Genomic DNA, 26,630 nt, shown 5'->3' with positions numbered 1-26,630 from the left:
ATTTGTATTTCTTTAGTGGGAACAGCTAGTTCTACACAGAAGTTGATATAGTCATTGGTAACAGCAGTTATTTAATCTCGTGAACCTTCCTGAAAAATGTCCCAATCTGTCCAATCAAAACAGGCTTTCAACTGTTAAGGGTTAAGTCATATTTATATATATGAACGCAGGATCTCAGTGATACAGGGTTCATAGAACAGACTAACGAGAAAAGAGAAGGAAGGGTTTCCCCCGCTCTTTCACACTTCTTGAAACATGGTCATCCGTTAGGGGAACCACAGACTCACCACAGTTTAGTGTTTCTTTACTAAGAAGTTTTCCATACGTCACTTTACAACCAGAAAGGGAAGCAGAAAGGACTTTTTAAAGTACACGTTGAATTAATCCACAGACAGCTGGCATCGTGAGAGGAGAAAGGTACGTTTAATGTTTTAAAATCTGTGTTTAGGATGAGCTTTTTAAACGTTATTCTTCAGCGAAATGAATGAATGAGTGACGGGAAGTGAGTGGTGATCTCGATGAGAGAGGTAACGTGTGTGTGTTCTGGTTTTACTGGTTATAGAGATAAAGATGTGTGTGTGGATCTCAGCAGCATTTTGTAGTAAAATTCATAGAGAATAAGTTTGATAGATTAACTAGAGTTTGCTGTAAAAGAAAAGGACGATTTTTCAACGTCACACGAGTGTGCCTTTCTATCTTATTTATTTTCAATGACTCAATTAAAGTAGATATCCTGCATTCACATATATAAATACTACTTGAGTAGAAAGTATTAGGAGCTAGATGTACTTAGTATGCTCTATGGCTCTTTGAAAGGTATTATATTATGTATAAATGTTATTTTATTCTGTTTTTAAGAGCATTATAAAGTTGTATTTGGTCACTGTTGAGCCAATGTTAGCCCCTACATGGTCTCTGTATCCTGGGGGAAACAGTCATTTGACAGGCTGTGTCCATGTAGTAATAAGTGTGTGTAACCTGGGTGTAAATACAGTGTAAAAATGGGTTTGAATACAGGGTGATATGGGTCTGAATACAGGGTGATATGGGTCTGAATACAGGGTAATATGGGTCTGAATACAGGGTAATATGGGTCTAAACAGTATACAGGGTGATATGGGTCTGAATACAGGGTAATATGGGTCTGAATACAGGGTGATATGGGTCTATACAGTATACAGGGTGATATGGGTCTATACAGTATACAGGGTAATATGGGTCTGAATACAGGGTAATATGGGTCTAAACAGTATACAGGGTGATATGGGTCTATACAGTATACAGGGTGATATGGGTCTATACAGTATACAGGGTAATATGGGTCTATACAGTATACAGGGTGATATGGGTCTGAATACAGGGTAATATGGGTCTATACAGTATACAGGGTAATATGGGTCTATACAGTATACAGGGTAATATGGGTCTATACAGTATACAGGGTGATATGGGTCTATACAGTATACAGGGTAATATGGGTCTACACAGTATACAGGGTAATATGGGTCTATACAGTATACAGGGTAATATGGGTCTACACAGTATACAGGGTAATATGGGTCTACACAGTATACAGGGTAATATGGGTCTACACAGTATACAGGGTAATATGGGTCTATACAGTATACAGGGTAATATGGGTCTGAATACAGGGTGATATGAGTCTATACAGTATACAGGGTAATATGGGTCTATACAGTATAAAGGGTAATATGGGTTTGAATACAGGGTGATATGGGTTTGAATACAGGGTGATATGAGTCTATACAGTATACAGGGTAATATGGGTCTATACAGTATAAAGGGTAATATGGGTCTGAATACAGGGTGATATGGGTCTATACAGTATACAGGGTGATATGGGTCTGAATACAGGGTGATATGGGTCTATACAGTATAAAGGGTAATATGGGGTCTGAATACAGGGTAATATGGGTCTGAATACAGGGTAATATGGGTCTATACAGTATACAGGGTAATATGGGTCTATACAGTATACAGGGTAATATGGGTCTGAATACAGGGTGATATGGGTCTGAATACAGGGTGATATGGGTCTATACAGTATAAAGGGTAATATGGGGTCTGAATACAGGGTAATATGGGTCTGAATACAGGGTAATATGGGTCTATACAGTATACAGGGTAATATGGGTCTAAACAGTATACAGGGTAATATGGGTCTGAATACAGGGTAATATGGGTCTATACAGTATACAGGGTAATATGGGTCTATACAGTATACAGGGTAATATGGGTCTGAATACAGGGTGATATGGGTCTGAATACAGGGTGATATGGGTCTGAATACAGGGTGATATGGGTCTGAATACAGGGTGATATGGGTCTGAATACAGGGTGATATGGGTCTGAATACAGGGTGATATGGGTCTGAATACAGGGTAATATGGGTCTGAATACAGGGTAATACGGGTCTATACAGTATACAGGGTAATATGGGTCTATACAGTATACAGGGTAATATGGGTCTGAATACAGGGTGATATGGGTCTGAATACAGGGTGATATGGGTCTGAATACAGGGTGATATGGGTCTGAATACAGGGTAATATGGGTCTGAATACAGGGTAATACGGGTCTATACAGTATACAGGGTAATATGGGTCTGAATACAGGGTAATATGGGTCTGAATACAGGGTAATACGGGTCTAAATACAGGGTAATATGGGTCTATACAGTATACAGGGTAATATGGGTCTGAATACAGGGTAATACGGGTCTAAATACAGGGTAATATGGGTCTATACAGTATACAGGGTAATATGGGTCTAAATACAGGGTAATATGGGTCTATACAGTATACAGGGTAATATGGGTCTAAATACAGGGTAATATGGGTCTATACAGTATACAGGGTAATATGGGTCTATACAGTATACAGGGTAAAATGGGTCTATACAGTATACAGGGTAATATGGGTCTACACAGTATACAGGGTAATATGGGTCTATACAGTATACAGGGTAATATGGGTCTATACAGTATACAGGGTAATATGGGTCTGAATACAGGGTAATATGGGTCTACACAGTATACAGGGTAATATGGGTCTATACAGTATACAGGGTAATATGGGTCTATACAGTATACAGGGTAATATGGGTCTATACAGTATACAGGGTAATATGGGTCTACACAGTATACAGGGTAATATGGGTCTACACAGTATACAGGGTAATATGGGTCTATACTGTATACAGGGTAATATGGGTCTATACAGTATACAGGGTAATATGGGTCTACACAGTATACAGGGTAATATGGGTCTATACTGTATACAGGGTAATATGGGTCTATACAGTATACAGGGTAATATGGGTCTATACTGTATACAGGGTAATATGGGTCTATACAGTATACAGGGTAATATGGGTCTACACAGTATACAGGGTAATATGGGTCTACACAGTATACAGGGTAATATGGGTCTATACAGTATACAGGGTAATATGGGTCTATACAGTATACAGGGTAATATGGGTCTATACTGTATACAGGGTAATATGGGTCTATACAGTATACAGGGTAATATGGGTCTACACAGTATACAGGGTAATATGGGTCTACACAGTATACAGGGTAATATGGGTCTATACAGTATACAGGGTAATATGGGTCTATACAGTATACAGGGTAATATGGGTCTACACAGTATACAGGGTAATATGGGTCTACACAGTATACAGGGTAATATGGGTCTACACAGTATACAGGGTAATATGGGTCTATACAGTATACAGGGTAATATGGGTCTACACAGTATACAGGGTAATATGGGTCTATACAGTATACAGGGTAATATGGGTCTACACAGTATACAGGGTAATATGGGTCTATACAGTATACAGGGTAATATGGGTCTATACAGTATACAGGGTAATATGGGTCTACACAGTATACAGGGTAATATGGGTCTATACAGTATACAGGGTAATATGGGTCTACACAGTATACAGGGTAATATGGGTCTACACAGTATACAGGGTAATATGGGTCTACACAGTATACAGGGTAATATGGGTCTATACAGTATACAGGGTAATATGGGTCTGAATACAGGGTAATATGGGTCTGAATACAGGGTAATATGGGTCTGAATACAGGGTAATATGGGTCTGAATACAGGGTAATATGGGTCTGAATACAGGGTAATATGGGTCTATACAGAATACAGGGTGATATGGGTGTAATCTAAAAAATAACAATACATTTATTTTCCAAAATAAGTAAATGTGGTTGCCATTAAAAGGTTGAACTTGTTATACTAGTTTTATTAGAAGTGCATCACAATATAATTCTAAATATTATTTTTTTTCTATATGTAAAAAGTAGCCATGATTGTTAATTAAAAGCATGATATTAGAGGACTTTAATTCAAACTAGCTTGTTAGTCATTATTCTACATTTATGTATTATTATTTATTTTGAATGGATATATTCAGTCTAGTCTGACACGTAATTCTTCACATTGTGTCTGTTTGATAGTAAGGGGTTGGTAATGCTTACAGGTAAACAATGACTTCCTGCCAGAGAGAGAGAGAGAGTGGGCTTTGTGTGGGACATGTGGGAAGGTGAGAGAAGGGGAGGAAGTGAGAGACAAAGAGGGAAGTAAACAATGGGGGAGTCAAAAACAGTGGCCCAGATAGCCTGTTTGCAGCTCATAATAACGTGCAGTTATGTATCTGCCACTACGTGTTTTTGCACTACTCAATACTGCTCAGTGTTTTATATTAATTATGTGACCTTCTTTGTTTCCTGTGGTTATTGAATTGCTCTTTTTACTGCATTGTTAGAGTACAGTTTTATTATTATGCTAAAATTGTATTTTTGTAACTCTGACACAACAATTTCCTCCGGGATGAATAAAGTCTTATCGTATCTCTTATAGGGTCGTGAATCTGAATGTATAGTAGGGTCAACGGCAAATAAAAACTGCCGGATGCTAACCTGCATTTGTAGCAACATTAGCATAAGTTAGCAGTAATTAGCATATGCAGATAATAGTTTAAAAGTAGCTTGAACAATTTGGACACGTTTGTTTGTACTCTGTTGGCGGATTTTGATTAATTTTGAGTCGATTTGAAAGATTTAGGGGACTTTGGACATATTGCACTCTTTCAAGGACAAAAGCCCAAGTGTATGGCATGGAGTGTATGATTACAGTGGTGTTGGTGGTTATTGAGGATGCTGAGTCCATTTCTGACAATTTCAGTATCAAATATTAGATGGGCCTTTATTAATCCCCCGAGGGGGAAATTCAGTTTCCACTCTGTCGTACACACACATGCATTTTTATTCAGGTCAGACAGCACATAGTTTTTACATCATGCACATATCCAAATCCACACACAGTTATATGCACACATGCAGTTGAGAGGTCAGAGCGGAGGCAGCCAGTCTAGCCGGCGCCAGTGAGCAGTTGGGGGTTAGGTGCCTTGCTCAAGGGCGCTTTGGCAGTGGCCCAGGAGGTGAACTGACCCCTCTCCAGTACCAGTCCACACTCCGTATGTTTTGGTCCGATCGGGACGTGAACCGGTGACCTTTCGGTCCAAAGTCCAATCCCCTACAGACTGAACCTCATAAGGCAGTTCTAACCTGAACGAGCATATCTGTGCTCTCTGTGGGCTGACCTTGACTACCATGAGGAGTGTTGGACCGTTATAGAGAGCAGAAGATGAAAAGGGACTGAAAGATCTCCCTGGTCCCCGGGTTGAGCTTCAACCTCTGATCCATGTATCTGTGATCCTCTCCAGAATGGAAATAGTCATCACATACAGAGCATCAACTAGTTCCTGAACAGTGTCCTTCACATGCTGATATCCAAGAGAGGGAGTTCCACAGTCACAAGATGGAGGAATAGAAAGCAGTATTCAATGTTTACTTCAGATTAGCTCCACGTCAGAAATGATCATGCTTGTCATATGTCTCTCTCCATAGAGGCTGAATCATCATGTTAATCACATAGCTATCATATGCCTCAAACAGTCCTGATGCTCTTCTAGCTAATCACACATCCTGTCATGTACACAGTTATACACTCGGGCCTTTGTCTGTGGGAATCTATCCAATCCATAGGATCCAGAGTCCTCTAAATCTTCAAAATCCACCCAAAATGAATAAAAATCCGTCAAAAGGGAGAACAAATATGGACATTTTCAGGTTAAAACTGTCTTTGATGGGACAGAAAATGTCAGAAATGGACTCAATAACTCCTAAGACCTCTTCAAAATAGGCTATAATGCTTATTAATGAAACGTATGCTAATTGGCCAACATATGCAAGATGCTCTTCTGTGTCATGCAGAGGTCGCGTTAACCGAATATTTTCCAACAATGACGGAAAAATCTGAAAGCAGTCCGTCATTTTGACAGATTAGAACACAACTCGGAACAGCGCCAACATGTCCACCAGTGGCCCACATTATATTACATCCTTAGTGGCCAGGTCGACTGAGGGTGATCTACTGTACTGTGGTCGGTAACTATTATGTAGTCATTCACACCCCTGTCCAGTTGGTGGCGAGTGTGTGCATATTAAGTAGCTATTGTCTAGTCTTGTTTTTAACCTCGTTGATTACCTTGTTGGTTAACCGGCTTTAGCAATCGCAAAATGTCACGGCAGCTGATCGTCCGAAGCTTTTCTAATAAACCCAGTAATTGTGATGGTTTGGATTAACGAGGTGAAACAAGAGGGATTGATGCGGTGGAGGATGAAGGACAAGCCAGTGAGAGTAAAACTGACAACGTTCAGCCAGCGGCAGAGGGGCAAGCAAGTGGCAAGGAGTTCAAGCGGGAGTACCGGGCTCAGTGGGAGCAGGAGTTTGAGTAGCTGAGGAGGGAAGGTGGCAAAATGTTCTGCGACATCTGTAGAGAAGATGAGTAACGGATTTGTCCGAGGGTGCACAACGATGCAGAGATCAGCGTTCGGGCTACAGCAGGTCAATTGAGTTGTTCTTGTAAATGTTTTGTTCATATTCTGATTGTAATTGTCTCATTTAAAACGATGGCATGGTTCATATTTGTCTGTTTAGGCCCAATGGTTGCGGTGTTTTTAGCGGCCCCTGCCCCCCTCTGCTGTGCTGTCAGTGCAGGAACAAATAAATCATTCATGTTCGTGTTGACATGAAAGGGACCACACGGTCGGTGTCTCTGTTCATCTTTTTTTCTCTCCATGCCCTTGTAACAGATGTAAATATGCAGTGGGGTTTATTTAATTACATTTTGTATAATCATACAAATTCTGTGTTTTATATTATTTTATTCTGTGTTCTTCATTTTATTGACTGTTTAATACCTGGCAAGGTCGGAGATCAGTGGGCGGAACCTCTGAAGTGTGGTCGCTGTGCTCAGGAGCTTTTTTGTTGTGAGGACTTTCCCCCCTAGGCGTTGTGTCTCTCACGTTTCCTCTGCCCTTTTCGTAAAATGTTCCATGTGAGAGGAGTCATTGTGAGGAATTGATATAAAACTGATTGTTTTATCTGTTGTCAGTGATTAAACAGAGATCGTCTCAACTTTACGCTGGCTCGGGTCTCGTCCATTATCAACACAACGCAGAGACCGCTTAACCACACCGGTTACACCCTTAAAAGTTCTGTATGAATCATAAAAAAAAAATGAATGAATGAACATTTGCTGCTCAGTACCCAAACATAAATATTAAATAGGCTATGTCTCATCTCATTATTAAAACATGAGAAATAAAATGACGGGTAATAATGGATTATGACGGAAATTTTACGATCCTGTCCATCAAAATGACGGACAATGAAAAAGTCTAACGCAACCACTGGGACATGTCTCCATGCTTTAATGTTCAAAAAGCTCTTTATGTTCTCATACTGCCTGTGCTGCAGCACCTCTTTTCACCCTCTGTCTGAAACCAGGGCCCAGTCTGCTCTGATTGGCAGGCTGGCCGGCTCTGTTGTGATTGGTCAACCAGCTTAGTGATGTCCCGCCCCTTAGCCTATCACGTACAATGTGTTTGAGCGCTGTTACATTAGTGGTCTTTGCATCAAAAAACAAATGTGAAACCGAGCGAGAAAGGAAGGGGCAAAAGTCGGTTTCTTCTTTTTAGAAACAACGATAGCTTTTCTGGGAACAGCAGGAAGTGGTTTGTGTGTGTGTGTGTGTGTGTGTGTGTGTGTGTGTGTGTGTGTGTGTGTGTGTGTGTGTGTGTGTGTGTGTGTGTGTGTGTGTGTGTGTGTGTGTGTGTGTGTGTGTGTGTGTGTGTGTGTGTGTGTGTGTGTGTGTGTGTGTGTGTGGTTATTTCTGTGCTTTTCAGAGGAAAGTGAGAGAACACAGTTTCAGCTTCTGGATCCGGTGAGTGAGTGTCCAAAATGTCAGCAGAAGAAAGACAAGAAATCAGAATAAAAAGCTTTTATCAGAGACTCGACTGACTTCTTCTTCTATGGTGTTTATTCAGGGCGCTGCTTCCTCTCTGAAGTTTCCCTATCAGCTGCTGATCATGTGATATGAAGGTTGTCGAGCAGCTGACTCTGAACCGTGTCATTGTGACTGTCATGACACGGAGGCTTGTTTCCCATCCAAGATTATGACCTTTAGCCCAAAGTTTGGTCAAACTGTAAAAAAACACAGGACACTACCCTTCCCATGATGCAACTTGATAGTGTGTTTTTATAGCTAACTAGCCTACCCTAACATGCCTTTTTTTTTTGGTCATACATGACCAAAACTACCCTAACTTCTGAACCACAGCTCAGTAGCTGTGGTTCAGAAGTTAAGGTAGTTTTGGTCATGTATGATTTCAAAATAAGAGTTAAAACCAACTTTGTGCAACAGAAAGTGAATCTGAATTAAAAATATACAGTGCAAGTAGTAAAAAATCAATATGTTAACCAATGCCACCAACTTCTATCTAAAAGTAATATGGACATTCACTATAATATTTACAGTCTCTATGTATTGAAAATACTGACTAATACATGTAATTGGGTATGAGATTATTTACTTCTTACATTCTGAATACAAATACCTGTACTTTCTACTTCTTACATGTTGAACACAAATACCTGTACTTTCTACTTCTTACATGTTGAACACAAATACCTGTACTTTCTACTTCTTACATGTTGAACTCAAATACCTGTACTTTCTACTTCTTACATGTTGAACACAAATACCTGTACTTTCTACTTCTTACATGTTGAACTCAAATACCTGTACTTTCTACTTCTTACATGTTGAACACAAATACCTGTACTTTCTACTTCTTACATGTTGAACACAAATACCTGTACTTTCTACTTCTTACATGTTGAACACAAATACCTGTACTTTCTACTTCTTACATGTTGAACTCAAATACCTGTACTTTCTACTTCTTACATGTTGAACTCAAATACCTGTACTTTCTACTTCTCACATGTTGAACACAAATACCTGTACTTTCCACTTCTTACATGTTGAACTCAAATACCTGTACTTTCTACTTCTTACATGTTGAACACAAATACCTGTACTTTCTACTTCTTACATGTTGAACACAAATACCTGTACTTTCTACTTCTTACATGTTGAACACAAATACCTGTACTTTCTACTTCTTACATGTTGAACACAAATACCTGTACTTTCTACTTCTTACATGTTGAACTCAAATACCTGAACTTTCTACTTCTTACATGTTGAACACAAATACCTGTACTTTCTACTTCTCACATGTTGAACACAAATACCTGTACTTTCCACTTCTTACATGTTGAACACAAATACCTGTACTTTCTACTTCTTACATGTTGAACACAAATACCTGTACTTTCTACTTCTTACATGTTGAACTCAAATACCTGTACTTTCTACTTCTTACATGTTGAACACAAATACCTGTACTTTCTACTTCTTACATGTTGAACACAAATACCTGTACTTTCTACTTCTCACATGTTGAACACAAATACCTGTACTTTCCACTTCTAACATTTCTAACAAAAATACCTGTACTTTCTACTTCTCACATGTTGAACACAAATACCTGTACTTTCTACTTCTTACATGTTGAACACAAATACCTGTACTTTCTACTTCTTACATGTTGAACACAAATACCTGTACTTTCTACTTCTTACATGTTGAACACAAATACCTGTACTTTCTACTTCTCACATGTTGAACACAAATACCTGTACTTTCTACTTCTTACATGTTGAACACAAATACCTGTACTTTCTACTTCTTACATGTTGAACCCAAATACCTGTACTTTCTACTTCTTACATTTTGAACACAAATACCTGTACTTTCTACTTCTCACATGTTGAACACAAATACCTGTACTTTCCACTTCTAACATTTCTAACAAAAATACCTGTACTTTCTACTTCTTACATGTTGAACACAAATACCTGTACTTTCTACTTCTTACATGTTGAACACAAATACCTGTACTTTCTACTTCTTACATGTTGAACTCAAATACCTGTACTTTCTACTTCTTACATGTTGAACTCAAATACCTGTACTTTCTACTTCTTACATGTTGAACTCAAATACCTGTACTTTCTACTTCTTACATGTTGAACTCAAATACCTGTACTTTCTACTTCTTACATGTTGAACTCAAATACCTGTACTTTCTACTTCTTACATGTTGAACTCAAATACCTGTACTTTCTACTTCTTACATGTTGAACTCAAATACCTGTACTTTCTACTTCTTACATGTTGAACCCAAATACCTGTACTTTCTACTTCTTACATGTTGAACTCAAATACCTGTACTTTCTACTTCTTACATGTTGAACTCAAATACCTGTACTTTCTACTTCTTACATGTTGAACTCAAATACCTGTACTTTCTACTTCTCACATGTTGAACACAAATACCTGTACTTTCTACTTCTCTCATTTTCCAAACAGGCTGGTTCCTTTAGTTTGAATGTGTGTTTGGTGGCGTGATCATTATTATTTAGAGTCATTGCGTGCCTATTGATTTGAACACGATCCGTGTATCCATCATTTCCTGGTCTTCTCTCAAGAAGAGGGACCAATGAAAATGTTGTCATGTTGCCGTTGGTCACCATGGAAACATTGATTAGCTAACAATGACATTATTGTTCTATTAATATAAAGGGAGGTCAGGTACTCTTTAAAACAGCTGCGAGTTATGGGTACTTTTTACTGAAGTACATTTCAAAGCCTCTTTACTTTCACTTGAGTCAATAAGTTTAGTCAGTACTTCTACTTTCACCAGAGTATTTTTAAACACGAGTATCTGTACTTCTACTTGAGTAAAGGATGTCTGTACCTTTGCCCTCATCGGGCCTTATAGTCTTGTCTTTCCTATTCTTCTCTGTCAGTTCGTCGTTGTTGTTTCCCTGTTTTTCCGTCTGTTTTCTGGATTTCCCTCGTCTAGTCTCCTGCGTCCTCCTCGCTACAGATTAGTTTTTGTTTGCCCCTCTTCCTTTTGTTGATCATGCCTACTTGTTCAGTCTTCTCCTGTTTGTTAGGAACAGGTTTTCATTTAATAAAGCTCGCTTTTTGTTCATACTTATTCTGCATTTGGGTCCTGAGGACGTCCTTCTCCTGACATTAACCCAGTGATGGAGGCTTTTGATTTTCTTTAAGCATATTCAATTATCAAGAATAATTCTCCTACATTTGATTGATTTTGCCAAGTTATAATTTAACTTATTGGGCAATATACCTCTAGTGAGGGGCCCAGTTTGTCTGTATGTGACCCTCAGTGAAAAAGGTTTGGACTCTACAAAAGAAACCTACAGTATACCACAGAAGAAGAATAGGGCCTCTTTGTTAGTGGAACATGTTGACCTTTAGCTGCAGCCAACACGTCTCTAACAGGATATCTGGTGATTAGTTTCCTTTAACACCTTTTCTAACACCTTTTTTCCAGAAATAGCGAGTGTAACTTCAAACTTCCTGATTACTGGGTTCCTATAATGCTAATAACTGGAAGGATGTTTTGTTAGCAGAGTGTAAATGATGAAGGTTTCTGAGCACATGATCTGCTATCTGCGCTTTGAAGAAGGGACGTTAGCAGGAAGTGCACCTGGAACCTTTTGGCTTCTGAGAAAAATATCTGTGACCTTTTTTCTCAAACCACAAAAACACGAAGGTGACCGAGTGAGCGGAAAATACAGAATTCAGTTTGCTTTAATCTAACAACTAATAGTCCTTCAAAAGTTGTTTTGCAAAGAGAAGCTATTTTTTGCAGAAGGGCTGTGGGTGTTTTGTAGGTCGGTTTGGAGTGGGCTGTATAACCACACATACCCACCCACACACACACACACACACACACACACACACACACATTTTTCTTCCTGTTTTGACAGAACATAAATGTCAGTGTGGTTTTACCTGCAATGAAACCATCATTAAGTTTGTATAAATCTAATGTTTGCCATGAAAAGAGAAGAATCACACAGCTGACATTTGAGATGTTATTGCTCCAGTTCAATCTGTGTGTGAATCCTTTGCCAAGTATATAAATAAAACGGCTGGTGTGTGTGTGTGTGTGTGTGTGTGTGTGTGTGTGTGTGTGTGTGTGTGTGTGTGTGTGTGTGTGTGTGTGTGTGTGTGTGTGTGTGTGTGTGTGTGTGTGTGTGTGTGTGTGTGTGTGCATGCATGCAGAGCTCTCACGCATTTCACTCCATTCACACGCTCACACGCCACACCTTGTATTTCTCACGCAGAGATTTCTTTCCAGGGTACCACCAAGTCGCGCCGCAATTTTGTAAACAAACTAGGCTTGTTTGAGACGCGTGACATTCGCGATACAGAGGGCTTCATACTCCATTAGCAACCCCCCCCCCGTTGACATTCGCGGTACAGAGGGCTTCATGGGAACTTTGAGGGGAGCCAGAAGTTGGAGTACCAAACACCGCTGCCAAATAAAAACTTGAGAGCCCTGTGTGTGTGTGTGTGTGTGTGTGTGTGTGTGTGTGTGTGTGTGTGTGTGTGTGTGTGTGTGTGTGTGTGTGTGTGTGTGTGTGTGTGTGTATGCCTATCTTTGTAAGGAACACAACGAGTCTTAAAATATGTTTTATGTGTAAGACTAAGGTCGAAATATGTCTAGTTTAAGGTTAGGAGAAGATCAGTAGTTGGGCTGGTTAGGGAAGATTAATAGCACAGGAAAGTGGGGTGTGTAAGGGACCTCTTGCAGGGAAGGGTGGGTGGTCAATAATTAGCCTGTACATATACATACTTGTATAAAACCGCAGTACTTCCACTGACGTCTCCTCATCAGCTGATGCATGTAGTTCTCATTATAAGCAGTTTATTGGACAATTCGAATATTTCCTTTTTTATCAGTTAAAGGAAAATACAAGAGGAAACTTCTCTGAAGCTCTAACGGCAACAAGAGGTGAAGATGACTGAGTTGATGTCTTTGTGTTGATTTGTGGTCTTTTTGAGGTCAGTCAGTGTGTCTCAGCTGTCAGGAAGTCTGTCTTTTAAATATGTCTTGTCTTTGTACTCAGTTTCTGTCTCCTAGTTATTTTTAAAACTCTTTGAGGCCCTTTTCTGCCTGTTTGAGTCATTGTGTAGTCATTCTGTTTCCCATGATGTGTCTCTTAGCTGTCAGGATGGGATGATGTGAACTCTTTTCTGCCTCTTTGTCTCTTTTTAGGTATTTAGTGTATTGCTGTATTTTTACTGAGTGTCCCATTTTAGTTGTCACTTGTCTCTTAGCTGTCAGGATGTTTACCTTTTAAAAGCTGTAGTCATTTTGTGTCTCCTTCTGGTTATGTTGTGCCGTTGTGTAGTCTTTCATATCTTTGTATCTGTCCTCTCAGCTGTCAGGATGTGTATTTTTTAAATGTTTCCGTTCTGTTTTTTTGTAACAAGTCTCTTTGAGGTCATTTCCTCTTCCTATTAAAGTCAACCCGGTACTCGATGTTAATCCATGCGTGTGGGTGTGGAATTAACGGACGTGACGTTGTGCGGTTGAGTTACCAGGCAACAGCTTTGGTTCATGTTAATTTACAAACTCTTCAACTACAACCATAGTTATATTTAAAAACATGCTAGAAGGCCTCACAAAATACTTTAATGCAAATTAAAATGTGAATGTGAAGGAATGTGTGTATAACAAAATACATCGGTCATAAACGAAACCAGAAACAGACGTAGGCAAGATCCTCAGCTCGATGATTGGATGGTTTAACCGCAATGCATGCTGGGATTTGGTATTTATGTGATGTGAAATCTGAAAAGTTTTTTAAAAATAAAATAATACATTATTCCGATTGTGCTTGCTTTTCTCTTTGACAGTCATCACATAACGGCATTGTAATACACGGTTCGGCTGCATTAAATATTACATATCTGCCGTAGTTCTCTATTTATAGAGCCCTGCTGAGAAGACTTCCAGACAAACAGGAGAACTGCCACCAAAACTGAAAACGTGACGTGGATCATAAATATATAAGCAATTAAACAACATCTTACATTTCTTTTCACCCAATACGTCTCTTTGTAGGATCAACAATAATTCAGCTGACTTTTATATTTGATCCAATAGATAGGCTGTATTTACACCATAATGGTGCACAGCCGATATAAAGGGACACCTAGTGGTTAAAGCATGTTATTGAATTGTATTATTTTATTATTAGTTATTAATAGGATCCCTATAAAGTATATTCATTACTCGTTATTCTCTACTAATAGTTAATTAAAGACTGTATATAATGACTAGTTTGCACATCCCTTTCAAGATTTTCTAAGCTAAGGTTTATTGACATATCATATTATACACAACTACGGTGTAGTTATGCAATGAATGAAAAACTTGGGTCGCAGGTTCCTCAACAGTGCATTACAAGACATCTATCAATATGTGTGTATACCTCCACCATTAAACTGTCATTCTGCACATTTCTTATATATGAACAAACATCTTATATAAGAGTATAATACATATGTATAATATCAGTTTAATAATAAACAAATAAAAAACAAATAAGTACTTGAACATAGTTAACATTGCAGGAAAGCAATATATTAGACGTTAAGTACTTTGTCAGGCTTAATATTTATCTGTAGATACAAATGTCACTGTGTGCTGTGTGCTCTGCATGTGTGACCATTAAAGAGGGTTTCATCATCCCTCCATATTCTTCTTCCATACCCCCAAAGCTTTTTCCTTATTCAAAAGAAGACCTTAACCTAAAGTGCTCTTTAATGTTTAAGTTAAGCCATATTAGTGTGTCTGTTTTGCACATCCTCCTGTTAATATCTAATAATAAAATAATACAATTCAATAACATGCTTTAACCACCAGGTGTCCCTTTATATCAGCTGTGCACCGCTATGGTGTAAATACAGCCTATCTAACAATTGGATCAAATATAAAAGTCAGCCGAATTAGTGTTGATCCTCTAAGGAGACGTATTGTGTGAAAAGAAATGTAAGATGTTGTTTAATTGCTGATATATTTATGATCCACGTCACGTTTTCAGTTTTGGCGGCAGTTCCTCATGTTTGTCTAGAAGTCTTCTCATCAGGGCTCTATAAATAGAGAACTACGGCAGATATGTAATACTTAATGCAGCCGAACCGTGTATTACAATGCCGTTATGTGATGACTTTCAAAGAGAAAAGCAAGCACACTCGGAATAAAGTATTATTTTATTTTTAAAAAACGTTTTCAGATTTCACATCACATAAACTCCAAATCCCAGCATGCATTGCGGCTAAACCATCCAAATCATAGAGCTGAGGATCTTGCCTACGTCTGTTTCCGGTTTCGTTTATGACCGATGTATTTTGTTATACACACATTCCTTCACATTCACATTTTAATTTGCATTAAAGTATTTCGTGAGGCCTTTTAACATGTTTTTAAATATAACTATGGTTGTTGTTGAAGAGTTTGTAAATGAACATGAACCGAAGCTGTTGCCTGGCAACGCAATCACACAACGTCACGTCCGTTAATTCCACATCCACACCCATGGATTAACATCGATTTAATACATTAATGTAGCCTTTGTTTCTGCTAAAAGAGGTGTCGACCAGCTGGGGCAACAAGAAAATCGGCGTAATCGAGTGTGACTATTAAAAAATAAATCATTATTATATTAATATTGACTATAACAACCGACCGTCGGGGTAGCATTTGCTTGGCATTTCCGGGTATATCTCCACTGGTTAACATGGGTCAACAATACCGTGTAACTGTCACGTTTGAAGGGACGAAATCATGACATCTTCACGTCTCCCAGCGTGGTAAATCGTCACATGTTCACGTCTTGCCGTGATACCGGGTTGATTAAACTATGGGATTAGTTTTGTATTATAAAGATAAAGCAACACTTTCTCAGAATAAAGCAAAAACTATGAGTTTAAAAGAAAAGAAAACTGAGTCAAGCAAAAATAAAATACATTTCAAAAATAAAACTATAAGTTGCAAACAAATCATTTGTGTAATCAAGTAAACTATAAGTATTTTTTCTTTGTCTTAACATAGCTTTTTGTTTGCAGTTCTTCTTGTTTCTTCTTTCTCAATGATCAGACTTTTGCTCTCGCTGCAGCTCTTCTCTTTTGCGCTCCCTCATTTTTTTTGACACGAACATCCCAGGTGGGCGGGACTTTCAGGGGTGTGTCCCCATTGGCTACTCAGTTTTTGAGTGACAGCTCAGTACACCACAGATCATACAGTGCAACTCATTCAGCAAACTCCGGAGTCCACTCGGCCACGTTAGTGTTGGTGCCTCCTGCACATATGTATGATGACTTTAAATCACACGATGGCAAATGTTTACTGAAGCTGATGTGTTTGATTTTTATTACATTTTTTATCATAATTTATGCTAATTTGAATTATTCTGTATTTTATTAGTTAAATATTTTGGGGAAACTTCTGACTGAATTTGTATCTATATCTTTACATCTGTTAGTGTTTTTCTTTGTATAATATATATTTGAGCAGGACCCTGGATCTCTGCAAAGTGAATTATGTGTTCAATTAAAGTCAATTCAAATTCAACGTGGTGCTAATTCTGGTCTTTAAACAGATAATTCCACATCTCATTATCACTGGGTATTTGTCTCACTTCAAGCAGGTGTTGGTGTGTGTGGGTAGAACCAGATCACACCACCTGCGGCAGGATGTCAAACATTTCTATATCTGTTTTTTTTTTTTTATCTCGATCACCTGTCAGTGTTTCTCTATGTGGTCAGGGTGTTATTGGATGTGCAGAAAAATAACACCTTGACACCCACCACACAAATAAAGAAGCAAACGTTCTCTGTGTATGCAGGATGAGAAGAAAGAGGAAGCAGTGAAACGAGCCTTCGTCAATACACTTCAAACGCTGGACATCATAAATGGAGAGGAGTCAGAAACCCCGTCTGCTGGTCCTGCTTCTCGCTCTGATTCAGGTCTACCATGGAGAGGGAAGTTGTTCGAGTGACCCGGGCAACAGTAAGCTATTTTATTTTTTATAGAGTAACTTAACCATCTAATTGTGGTGGAAATTCCACACTTAAATATACAAGCTTAAGCCAAAGTTCTGTTATTTAATATAGAGTTATAGCATTTAACAGATTCAATCTATTTCCAGCTGGAAGGACAGATGACCTGCACTAGTAGATGGTACCAGAATCTGACCCCGTTGAAACAGGAAAAGAAGCACGTTATACAGGAAAAAGAGAAAAGGGGGAGGTCTCAGCTAGAATTGACTTTACAGGCTATTGAAATGTTGGCCGGACGGGCAAAACTTGCATACATGCTAATTACAAACCTAAGATCCATATCATAATTGCCTGACAACCATTCTGTCTGAGGACATTTAGTTGCTAGGTGTGAATTTAAATTGTTAGAAAATAAAGTTACAGTGAAATGATATATCATTAAATAAGATTTACGATAAATGCACGAGAGGACTCTTTAAAGTAGAGACAATACATACTGATATACACCTGAACATCAGCAGGAGAGGACTCTTTAAAGTAGAGACACTACATACTGATATACACCTGACCATCAGCAGGAGAGGACTCTTTAAAGTAGAGACACTACATACTGATATACACCTGAACATCAGCAGGAGAGGACTCTTTAAAGTAGAGACAATACATAATGATATACACCTGAACATCAGCAGAAGAGGACTCTTTAAAGTAGAGACACTACATACTGATATACACCTGAACATCAGCAGGAGAGGACTCTTTAAAGTAGAGACACTACATACTGACATACACCTGAACATCAGCAGGAGAGGACTCTTTAAAGTAGAGACACTACATACTGATATACACCTGAACATCAGCAGGAGAGGACTCTTTAAAGTAGAGACACTACATACTGATATACACCTGAACATCAGCAGGAGAGGACTCTTTAAAGTAGAGACACTACATACTGATATACACCTGAACATCAGCAGGAGAGGACTCTTTAAAGTAGAGACACTACGTACTGAAAAGAAACATAATCTGTTTTCTTTCCTTTCTCTCCATCACTTCCCACAGATATCACCTGCTCCTCTGACTACAACCGTACAATCACGTGTGTGTGGAACAGCGCGTACGATCATTCAGACAGTGTGTGCACGATAGAGGCTCTAAATACAAAACATAAGTAAGGACAGATGTATAATTTACATACATGCAGATTAACATTACTTTGATCTCAAACATTATGTGCCTGAAGTAAAAATTAAATGGAACATGTTTTTTTTACAGGTCTAGAAGGAAATCTTCCAAAGCTTCATGCACGCTCAAACCTGTTGAAGGCAGATCAAAGCAAATGACCTGTAACATGGAGTTCTTTAGAGACGAAAACGTGAGTCTGAATATCTCCCTAATTAAACGGCTATGTAATAAATAAACAAACCACTGGACTCACAATATCAATTTAAAAATGATTGTATTGCTTCCGCTAACAAATATAGTTTGGTCTTAGTTATTAACGGTCTGCTATGCTTAGCAACCGTCTGCTATCCTTAGTAACCGTCTGCTATCCTTAGTAACCGTCTGCTATGCTTAGCAACAGTCTGCAATCCATAGCAACAGTCTGTTATCCCAAGCAACGGTCTGCTATCCTTAGCAACAGTGTGCCATCCTTAGTAACGGTGTCCTATCCTTAGTAACGGTCTGCTATCCTTAGTAACCGTCTGCTATGCTTAGCAATAGTGTGCCACCCTTAGCAACAGTCTGCTATCCTTAGCGACGGTCTGTTAGCCAAAAAGAGCAGACCATAGAATGTTTGAAATGAACCAATCTGGATTAAGTTTTCAACCAAACCCTGTTTTTTATGTTTCCTAATCTTTATTGGTGACCATTTAAGGAGCCATTTAAGAGGCTTTTAGACATTTGGCTAGAGCTATTCTCAGTATTTATGCTAAGCTAAGCTAACTAGGCTAGGGCTAGTTGTTAAATAACATTTGGAGTACAAATATAAGAGTTGTATTAATCTTCTTATCTAACTCTCGATACAGCAATAATATCTACATTAAAGACTATTAGCTTGAGCTTTTAATCACACTCTCACCTTTATAAAAACATCACCTACAAACACCTCATCTCATGTTGTATTGTTGTCCTATGAGTGTTTTTTTTCAATCAATATTATTTTCTTACATTTTCTCAGTTTCAATCTACCGATATCTTCTCCATGAATCTGACCTGTAATCCTGGGCCGGCCAACGTGACCATGTGCTTCCATCCAGCGCATCACAGTGAGTACAATGAATAATATATCACCCTATGTGATTCAATTTCTGAGCTATTCACGATGACCTAAAACAAACTCTGTGTGTGTTTGATTCTGCAGTAAAGCTGAACCCTCCACAACAACCTCACATCAACTTCACCACCATTTCCTGGCACCCCCAAATTAAAGAGACTGAACAAATCAAAATGTTCAAGTGCCAGTTGCAGTGGAAACAAGAGAAGCAGTCATGGAGTGTGTGTATATATTTTTGTTACTTTGTTAGTATTTTAATGCATGAATAATTGTGTCATTTTTTAGGCATAATGTCGCGTTCACACCAGCCTTGATTAGTCTGCTTAAACCTGGTTTAACCCCTTGGTGGGATCCAAGTCTCTGATAGCTTTAAATGAACTTAGGTGCGTTTTATTTCAATTGTGAACATGCGTCAAACCCAAAAAACATTATTGTGTATTTGCATTTGTTTAAAGAAACGTAACTTTTTCTGTTCTGGTGAACAAGCCAGTGGTGCTCTTGCTACCGCTGAGTTTGGTGAACTTAAAATGTATCAGCCAACAAAGGAGACAATAGAGTAGAGAAAATGATAGTTGAAACCCAGAGCTACCGCTGGTCGGCTCCCCGCTGTTTTGCTCATTTCCTGTAACCAGTGTAGGATAAAAGCAGGAAGGAATAAGCAAACTAGCTAGCTAACTAGCTCGTTAGCAGATTAGTGTCTTCTCATTCTCGTTCCACTGTAGGAAAGCACATCAGACATGTTGAGGAGTTTACTGTACGACTAACCTTACGCAGTGCTTGAATTGGAATAAAAAGGTGCCAGTACTCTAAATCAGCAACTGTTTCAAGTCAATTTATTCATACAGCCCAAAAACAAGTATTTGGATCAAAGTCATAGTGTATCCTATAATGCTGGTGGGTTTATCTCTTTACTGAATATTTTAGAAAGGCTCACTGTACTTAAACAAAATGACTCAGGGTGCATCTGAGATTAGAGGGGGTGCAGTGGTAAAGTGTTATTTTAAATATTGAAGTTAAATGCATCAATCTGGCACTTTGAGAGCAACATGAAGAGATCTATGGATACCTCTCAACACCCATGAAACAGAACTGTAAACAGATTTACTTTTTATTTATGGATATAAAAGAAAGTAAAGCATGACTCCTAGTGGCGGCTGGTTAAATGACTCCTCGTCCCTGAGTACAATCAGAGGAGAGAGGGAATCCTTGTCCGGCGACAACCGCTGTCTTTTCGCACTATTATTAAGCCACGATAACATTTTCGAAATGCTAATGTTATGTGATGTCTTTTCTGCTCTAGTCTATTGCGGTGGCGCATCATAGATGCCGGTGGCATCTCATGACGCATCTAGGTACGCTGGGCATTACTCAGTAAGAAGTGCCGGTACCACATTGCTAAAAATCAGAAGTGCCGGTACTGCGTACCGGTGAGTACCGGCCCATTTCAAGCACTGACCTTACCTATGTTTATGTTTGAAACTAAGACTAGCACTGCCGGATGGTTTGAATAGTTATTTGGCCTTAGCAGTTGCAGAACATACGTGAAATGGCTGTTGGCTGTCGTATTTCATGTGCGACTTTTAGGCCAAATGCAGAAAACTTGAGGTGACACGGTAAGTGTCAAAACTAGTTCATTGGAGTTGTTTTGGTGAGTCACAGCCTTTAGTTCTGGACAGTTCTTTAGATTGTTTAATAACATTTTGTAGGATATCAGGAAACACTACATGAACATCAGCTTACTCAACATCCACTCATTTCTTCTCCGTCAGGATCCGTCTGTGCAGAAAAACACCAATACTTATTCATGGGAGTGGGAATCATCAGGGTCCGCTGTAAAGCTTGACGATGATTGGCTGATTCGAGGCCAGAGGTACGAGGCACGCGTTCGAGTGAAGTCCGGAGACACAGACCACAGGTCTACCTGGAGTGGCTGGAGCCCCACTGCATCATGGGTATCCACCGTTGGAAGAACGGAACAACCCCAACCAGCATCAGGTAAAGATGTTCAAATATCAACATAGATTGATTTAGTTTATGAGGGTCAATGTAAATATTTTAAATACTAATTTGTGGGATCTGTATTCCTATTTCTTATTCTAATTAATAATCATTAGAAAAATAGTGTGGTATGTTCTCTTCCTGTATTTGAATTCCTGAGAATTAAGGAAAGAAGTCGGACAAACAAAACTTTTTCTTTGTTAATCATTTTTTGTTGTTAATGTTTTTATAACATATCACATGGAAACATGTTATAGTTTGATTGGACAGCTATACAGGTCATGTGAATCAGGATCAAGCAAAGCCCAATAAACCTTTACAGTTGGATAAAGTATTTCCTTGTATTTTTGACTTCTAATTTTTTTCTGTATTATTTTTTGACTTTTTATTTTAATAATCCAGAATATTTTATATTGTTTTGTTTATATTGGTTATATGTGATATAATTATACAGTTTTTCATTTTATTTGTAATTGTTGATTCTCTTTTCCACTTTTTCAAGTATTGTATTTTAATGTCTAAACACACTTCTGCAACAAGGTTTCTATATCTATCTGTATCTATCCATCTAGCTAGCTATCTATCTTTCTATCTATCTATCTATCTATCTATCTATCTATCTATCTATCTATCTATCTATCTATCTATCTATCTATCTATCTATCTATCTACAGGGGTGTCAAACTCAATTTCATCGCGGGGCCACATTAGCATTATAGTTGCACTCAAAGGGCCGGTTGTAAGTATATAAATATACATATAAATAAATATATAATATATAAATAAAATAATGTATTATATTACATTATTACCTCTGAATTGGATTATTATTGGATAGGATAATAACGTAGTAATTAACTACGTCTGAAAGCAGAAGTCCAGTGCAAATAATTGCAAGTCTCTTCAGTGTGCATGTCACAAAACGAGATGCATTGTGGGACATGTAGTTTATGGTCAACGTGCTTCTGTAAAGCGGCATCTAACCGTATAATAAACGTATTATATTCTTTGCAAGCTCTTGCGGGCCACATAAAATGAAGTTGCGGGCCAGATTTGGCCCCCGGGCCTTGAGTTTGACACCCCTGATCTACAGTATGCTAATGTGTTATGCTAACATGATATGCTAACGTATATGTTAACATAATATGCTATTAGTTAATGCTGACCTGATAAGGAATGAAATGCTAACGATGTATTACTGCTCTGTATGCTAATGGTATGCTAACGGTGTATGATAGCTCAATATGCTAACGGTATATTCTCTGTCCTGTGTTTTGTCAGATCTTGCTTGGCGTGTTTTGGGCTTTTTTGCAGCAGCGTTTACAGTGTGTCTGGTTATCGTACTATTTAAGACTGACAAAACCACCTGGTAAGCAACAACACAGTACTTTTACAAGACCTTAACCAAATGTTGTTCAAGAGCAATAAGCTATGTTTGTTCTAACCTTGCTCATGTCTTTGTGTTTTATAGGGTTGTGAAGAAAATCAAAGGTCCGCCTATTCCCAACCCGGAGAAATCCTTCCTGAAGGATCTAAAGTTCGAGGTGAGCTTAAATATGCTTTTCTTTTAATGACCAAAAACAACCATACATGAAAAAACTGTCCAAAAAAAAAGCTGAGAATAGAGACACACTTAGTTATAAATATCTTAGTTGATTGATCTTTGTGGATTTCAAATGTATTTTTATCGCACAGCTTACAAATACCTTCTCTTGCTCTCCTTTTTGTTTTTTTAAAACCCCCAAATTGTACAAATGTAACATTTGTATAGTTTTAGCCCAGTCTGTTCTGATTGGTTAGCATATTTTTACAGTTTACTTTAGCTACTTTTACTTATCTCAATAGAGTTCTTCGATAACTATTTTTATTTTGAACCTTAATGGGTACTTTTAGCACTTTGAGTATAAAGTTTAAGTATAATTTTAAATATATTTTGACACCTATGGACTTTAACTTAAGAATGGACATAACTTCTACTTCTTCCACCTCTGGCTTTATGCATCTTTACGGAATAAAAAGACATGGGATTGAACAATACAAATTAAAAGACAAGAACATTCAATAAGTTCGACATCTCAACAGAATTAGCAAAATAGCATTACAAAAAAGTTCAAAATATACAGTACATGTTGAATTACAAATGTACAGTGACACAATATAAAGCAGGATATTATATATACATAAGTATGTGAGGAATGGAATATTAAATATTAGATTGGATATAAATGTTTCACGTTTCAAGGCTTTTATTGTCAACATAGCTACAGTTTAGATATATCAATGACAATCTGAGGTCACAGGCTCCTCCTCCAACACAAACAAACAGATGAAATAGTACATCAAATAGAAACAGTGCCCAATAGTCTCTATGCACGGTACAGTGTGATATTAGCAACATGTTCTTTAACCTCCTCTTCTCCTGCAGAGTCGGTCGAGTCCTCACTTCCTCATCGCTTCGGGGGAGCTGGACTCGGTGGAGATCTCCTCCTGTGTGGACGCAGTGTTGCCGCGCAGCCAGAAGGAGGCGCTGCTCCAAAAAACCAGAAGCGAAATGACCCACGAATCCACCAGTTCAGACTTCTCCGACCCCAATTACTCCCATCTCCTCCCCCACACTCCTCCTCCTCACATGTCCTCCCTCACAGCAGGGAACCTCCCTCAATGCGTCTCTGACGCTCCTTACGGGCCGGTGGGGGGGCAAAGAAGTGAAAAAGAAACGGATGAAGACAGAGGGAAGAAGGAGGAGGAGGAAATCCATCAGTTGTTCTCTAAAGGAAGAGAAGCCATGCTGCTGGTTTCAGACTATGAGAGGGTGGAGGAGGTGAGGGAGGAGAGAGGGAGGCTGCAGAGCTTAGACTCAGGTGTTGGTAGTGGGGGAGAGGAGGTGAGTCAGGAGAGCATCACTGTGGAGGAGGTGAGTCAGGAGAGTATGGAGGAGGTGAGTCAGGAGAGCATGGAGGAGGAGAGGGAGGAGAGCATGGAGGAGGTGAGCATCACTGTGGAGGAGGTGAGGGAGGAGAATAAGAAGAAAGAGGAGGAGAGGGAGGAGGAGAGAGATGATTTCCACAAGATGTTTGGAAGGGGGGGAGAGGAGGTGAGTCAGGAGAGCATGGAGGAGGTGAGGGAGGAGAGAGGGAGGCTGCAGAGCTTAGATTCAGGTGTTGGTAGTGGGGGAGAGGAGGTGAGTCAGGAGAGCATGGAGGAGGTGAGTCAGGAGAGCATGGAGGAGGTGAGGGAGGAGAGAGGGAGGCTGCAGAGCTTAGATTCAGGTGTTGGTAGTGGGGGAGAGGAGGTGAGTCAGGAGAGCATGGAGGAGGTGAGTCAGGAGAGCATGGAGGAGGTGAGTCAGGAGAGCATGGAGGAGGTGAGTCAGGAGGAGAGAGTTGATTTCCACAAGATGTTTGGAGGGGGGGGCCTTCAGGTGTGCTCTGGTTATAAAAAGATGCACCCGGTGGAGGAAGAGGAGGAGGAGACAGAAGAACTCCTATTGTCTCCTCCTACCTCCTGCTCCTCCCCCTCTCTCCCCTCTCTCCCCTCTCTCCCCTCTCTGGGCTTCTCTGAGGGTCTGAAACCTGACCTCCTGGAGAGAATGCCTCTGATGAGCAGCAGCCGTTCGGTGGCGCCCTCTGGTGGCGGATACATGCCGGTACGACAGGAATGGAGCTGAAAATGAAATACACTATTCTCAGACAGTGTTCGCTCCGTCGCCTGCAGCTGTCATTACGTAGCACAGGTACGAGTAACGAAACGGTCTCTCTGCATTTGACCCATCCTAGTGTTAGGAGAAGTGGGCGTTCGGCGCCTGTGGAGCAGTAGGGAACGGTGCCTTGCTCAGGGACACCTCGGTAGCACTTAGTCTTGCCGGGGCTTGAACTGGTGACCTTCCAGTTCTCAAGCTAACTCCCTATGGACTTCGCCACCACCGTGCAGCCTCCCAGAACAGATCCAGACATTAATATATTGAACTTTTTAAATCTCATCTAAAACTCACCTCTTTGCACTGGCTTTGAATACTAGTTGAACATTACATTTTTACATTTGTATGTGTTTTTATATGTTTCTAGTTATTGTATTCCCATTGTGTTATTGTATATTGTATTGATTGCCTGTACAGCACTTCGGGGGTCAACTCAGGTTGTTTTAAATGTGCTAACATACAGATTGATTGATTGATTGAGAACAGAATTGGGGGGAAAAGCTTATACATATGCTGCTGTGTGGAATAATGTGCAGATTTCATCACTTTGGGGAAGCTCAAGTCCATCTTAAAGGACAGAGAACACATGCTCTTGGTCGATGTGCTTGCTTTTATATCCCCTAACTGAGTTTTTTGCTTTATAACAGTTTGTTTTATTTACGTATTGACTGGCCATTTCATTTGTGTTTCACGACAGCTGTATTTGTCTGCCCGTATGGTTTGTGTTGTAAACATTGTTGATGCTACCCTCTTGGCCCGGTTGTCCGTTAAAAATAGATTTTTATCTCAATGAGACTTTTGGATTACCTGGAAATAAACCTGACGTTACTTGGCTGGAAATCCTTTCTGGTGCCCCAGCGGCAGTTTTCATTTAGGTTAAATCTCAATTGTATTTATTTACTTAGCCGCTACAGTGTATACTGTATACTGGTGTCATATATGTCTTTATGATTGACTCTTTAAATCTTTACATATTTCTAAAAAATATTTTATACTGAACCGTTAAAATATGACTCGTAAAACATATACAGTATAATATGAACCCATGTATGGCAGCTGTTTTACAAAGTACTGACGGTAAAGGTGAATATTTTCATGGACAAAACTTGATTTTAATCTTCACAGTTGTTCTCATCGCTGCAGCTATTACCATTCATTGTCCTGTTGTTGCTTCTCTGTACATTGTGTTTATAACATATATTGAAGAATAAGTGTTTTTATCAAATAAATGAGAAGTAAATA

At 39.1% G+C, this 26,630-nt stretch overlaps 1 protein-coding gene across 3 annotated transcripts; it reads left to right on the top strand.

Annotated features, from left to right (window-relative positions):
• The first annotated feature begins 221 nt into the window (after positions 1–221).
• On the top strand, positions 222–26,630 carry LOC307014926 (uncharacterized protein). 3 transcript variants are annotated; one of them, XM_079643190.1, is made up of 10 exons: positions 222–417; positions 17,262–17,425; positions 18,478–18,586; positions 18,691–18,790; positions 19,598–19,685; positions 19,781–19,914; positions 21,463–21,688; positions 22,973–23,060; positions 23,163–23,235; positions 24,117–26,630. In XM_079643190.1, exons 2-10 carry the CDS (start codon positions 17,329–17,331, stop codon positions 25,356–25,358), a joined length of 2,157 nt encoding a protein of 718 aa, XP_079499316.1. In that variant the 5' UTR covers positions 222–417; positions 17,262–17,328; the 3' UTR covers positions 25,359–26,630. The 3 variants fall into 3 exon arrangements, with proteins under 3 accessions (XP_079499316.1, XP_079499318.1, XP_079499317.1); XM_079643192.1 differs by lacking the exon at positions 222–417 and adding an exon at positions 6,304–6,959; XM_079643191.1 differs by lacking the exon at positions 222–417 and adding an exon at positions 6,304–7,609.

Source organism: Notothenia rossii, assembly GCF_949606895.1.
Source record: "Notothenia rossii genome assembly, chromosome: 1".
Lineage (NCBI taxonomy): Eukaryota > Metazoa > Chordata > Actinopteri > Perciformes > Nototheniidae > Notothenia > Notothenia rossii.
The sequence above is the reverse complement of the archived record's forward strand: the minus strand, read 5'-3'. Positions and strand labels throughout refer to the sequence as shown.

What these genes read in the sequence shown, in the direction of transcription:
- LOC307014926 (XM_079643190.1), top strand. Translation starts at nt 17,329, where the DNA reads ATGGAGAGGAGTCAGAAACCCCGTCTGCTGGTCCTGCTTCTCGCTCTG. An exon ending in CTTCCATCCAGCGCATCACA is followed by an intron (nt 19,686 to 19,780) that starts GTGAGTACAATG and finishes TTGATTCTGCAG; the next exon opens with TAAAGCTGAACCCTCCACAA. An exon ending in AAGACTGACAAAACCACCTG is followed by an intron (nt 23,061 to 23,162) that starts GTAAGCAACAAC and finishes TGTGTTTTATAG; the next exon opens with GGTTGTGAAGAAAATCAAAG.